This window comes from Tigriopus californicus, chromosome 10 (assembly GCF_007210705.1).
Source record: "Tigriopus californicus strain San Diego chromosome 10, Tcal_SD_v2.1, whole genome shotgun sequence".
NCBI lineage: Eukaryota > Metazoa > Arthropoda > Copepoda > Harpacticoida > Harpacticidae > Tigriopus > Tigriopus californicus.
In genome coordinates this window covers 284746-286831 of record NC_081449.1, presented here as the reverse complement: position 1 = coordinate 286831, position 2086 = coordinate 284746, and the positions used below count along the sequence as shown (strand labels likewise).

At 53.6% G+C, this 2086-nt stretch overlaps 1 protein-coding gene across 1 annotated transcript in view; it reads left to right on the top strand.

Moving 5' to 3' along the window:
* The window catches only part of LOC131889015 (replication initiator 1-like), a 2434-nt gene extending 438 nt beyond the window's left edge, over nucleotides 1–1996 (top strand). Inside the window, exons 2-6 of the mRNA XM_059237997.1 lie at nucleotides 209–520; nucleotides 859–999; nucleotides 1092–1316; nucleotides 1422–1747; nucleotides 1927–1996. Of these exons, the coding sequence (XP_059093980.1) occupies nucleotides 209–520; nucleotides 859–999; nucleotides 1092–1316; nucleotides 1422–1747; nucleotides 1927–1996 (1074 nt within the window). The remainder of the gene's footprint in view (nucleotides 1–208; nucleotides 521–858; nucleotides 1000–1091; nucleotides 1317–1421; nucleotides 1748–1926) is intronic.
* Nucleotides 1997–2086: the final 90 nt, after the last annotated feature.

The window sequence follows — 2086 nt, the reverse complement described above, 5'->3', positions numbered from 1 at the left end:
TGTGAGGTTGGCGTCAGGTTAAGTACAAGTTAAGTACAGGAGGGGGAGGGATGTCCTGACTAGTCAGTCTGGCCAGCTATCGTGCATTGAANCAATCCATTCACCGAATCCTCGCCCTCGTCCGCGCCGCCCTTCACGGGTTGATTGGCGGGCATTCACGCGGGAAATGACCAATCGGATTGAGCTTCCACCTTCCGGGCCGGTCCAGCCGCCCCTCACCCAGACCCGACTGAGTCAATGTCGGGTCTGGGTGTTCAACGCCCATCCCGGAGACGGAGCCCAAACGCGGCCCAATCCATTCACCGAATCCTCGCCCTCGTCCGCGCCGCCCTTCACGGGTTCATTGCCCCCGGCGTGGCGGCTGTGGCTGTTGGCCGGTCAGTATGAAGCCCTGCTGAATCCGGCCGAACGACGGGCTTGGGGATCGGCCCGGCCGCCCGTGGGCTTCAAATTGCGCCGACGCCGGGCCGGGAGATGGGATATTATGACGTGTGGTGCTTGGGCTCGGGATCAACGTCAGGTCAGTTAGATGCATTAACCTGTGAGGTTGGCGTCAGGTTAAGTACAAGTTAAGTACAGGAGGGGGAGGGATGTCCTGACTAGTCAGTCTGGCCAGCTATCGTGCATTGAATGAAGAGCCACCCCCCCCTGCCAGCCCGGGGCCAACCCAAATCAAATTGAATCCCACCTTGTTTTGGCACCATCATTTCCTTTGGTATCCATTGAAAAACTTGAATGGCCTGGGTTTAGCCATGATCCTGATCAAACCAGTCCCGCGCAGCCCCTTTCTGACACCGTGCCTTCACTATTAGACATTTTTAGACTAACTGCCATGGCTTCGTCTACCCCTACCTATAGCCGATGCCTGATCCGGATCCTCTGACCGTCACGTGCTTGGTGTGCGCTAAAACCTGGCCCAGTTTACAAAGTGGGATTGATCACGCCCTGGACCATGATGGCGAAGCCAGACAACATCCCAAACCACGCCCGCCGTCCGCCGTAAGTCCGCCCCGATTGAATTGGTTTGGAGGCTTATTTTCGCGCTGACTGATCTCTCGTGATCTCTCGTCGGTTCATCCTGATTTTTCCAGTCCACTTCTGGCGTCAAAGCCGTGGTTGAGATTGAAAGTGATGGGCAGTCGTGCGGAATTTGCGGCCAAGTGTTTTTCAAATCGTCCCAACTCCAGAACCATCTGCGAGCCCATCGGGGTGAAAAGCCCTTTCAATGTGATTTGTGTCACAAGGGCTTCACCCGGAAAGCTTACTATTTAGAGCATCGAGCGCGTCATGATGGCGTGAAAGACAAGGAATGTCACGTAAGTTGAGCTGAGCCGTTCGAGTTATTCTTTCTGAGAGCTTCGCCCACGTTCTCTCCATGAATGACAATGACCATCATCTCAATGGCTGATCGATGGTTACAGATCTGTCAGAAAAAGTTCTATGCCACGTCATTCTACCGCCATATGGCCACGGTTCATCCGGAATCGGAGAAGCTCCAACACGCGTGTTCAACGTGTGGCAAACACTTTCCCTTGAAATATAAATTGCAAATCCACGAGAAAACCCATATCGCTTATGAGCAGCGGGCGTTTGCTTGCGAAAACTGCCCTGAAAAGCGATTTTCAACCCAAAGCCATCTCAATAGCCACATAAATCAAGTCCATGGGCTCAAGGGCCTTTCCCGTCCTTTTCCTTGCCCAGACTGTGGCCAGAGTTTCAACGCCCCGTCCGGCTTACAAGCCCATAGGTAAGTGTCTACCACGGAGATTGAGACCATGCCCCACTACTCATCTGATCATTGAATGTTGGCTTATGAATGCGTTTTTCAGGGCCAAGCACCATTTGAATCCAGAGCAGATTGTCCACGCATGCTCCGCCTGCCCTTCAAGTTTTCCCACCTTGACGTCTCTCAAGAATCATGCCCAGATGGTTCATCCCCCAAGTGCTCCGAACCCCGAGACTTTTGGATCCCATGTTCCGGGTGGAAGTCATATAGAGCTGCTCCTTCCAGAAGTGGATCCGGGGCTGTCCCATGGATCCATCATGAACTCGACTGCTAGCGCAAATGAAAGTACGGGCGATTTAG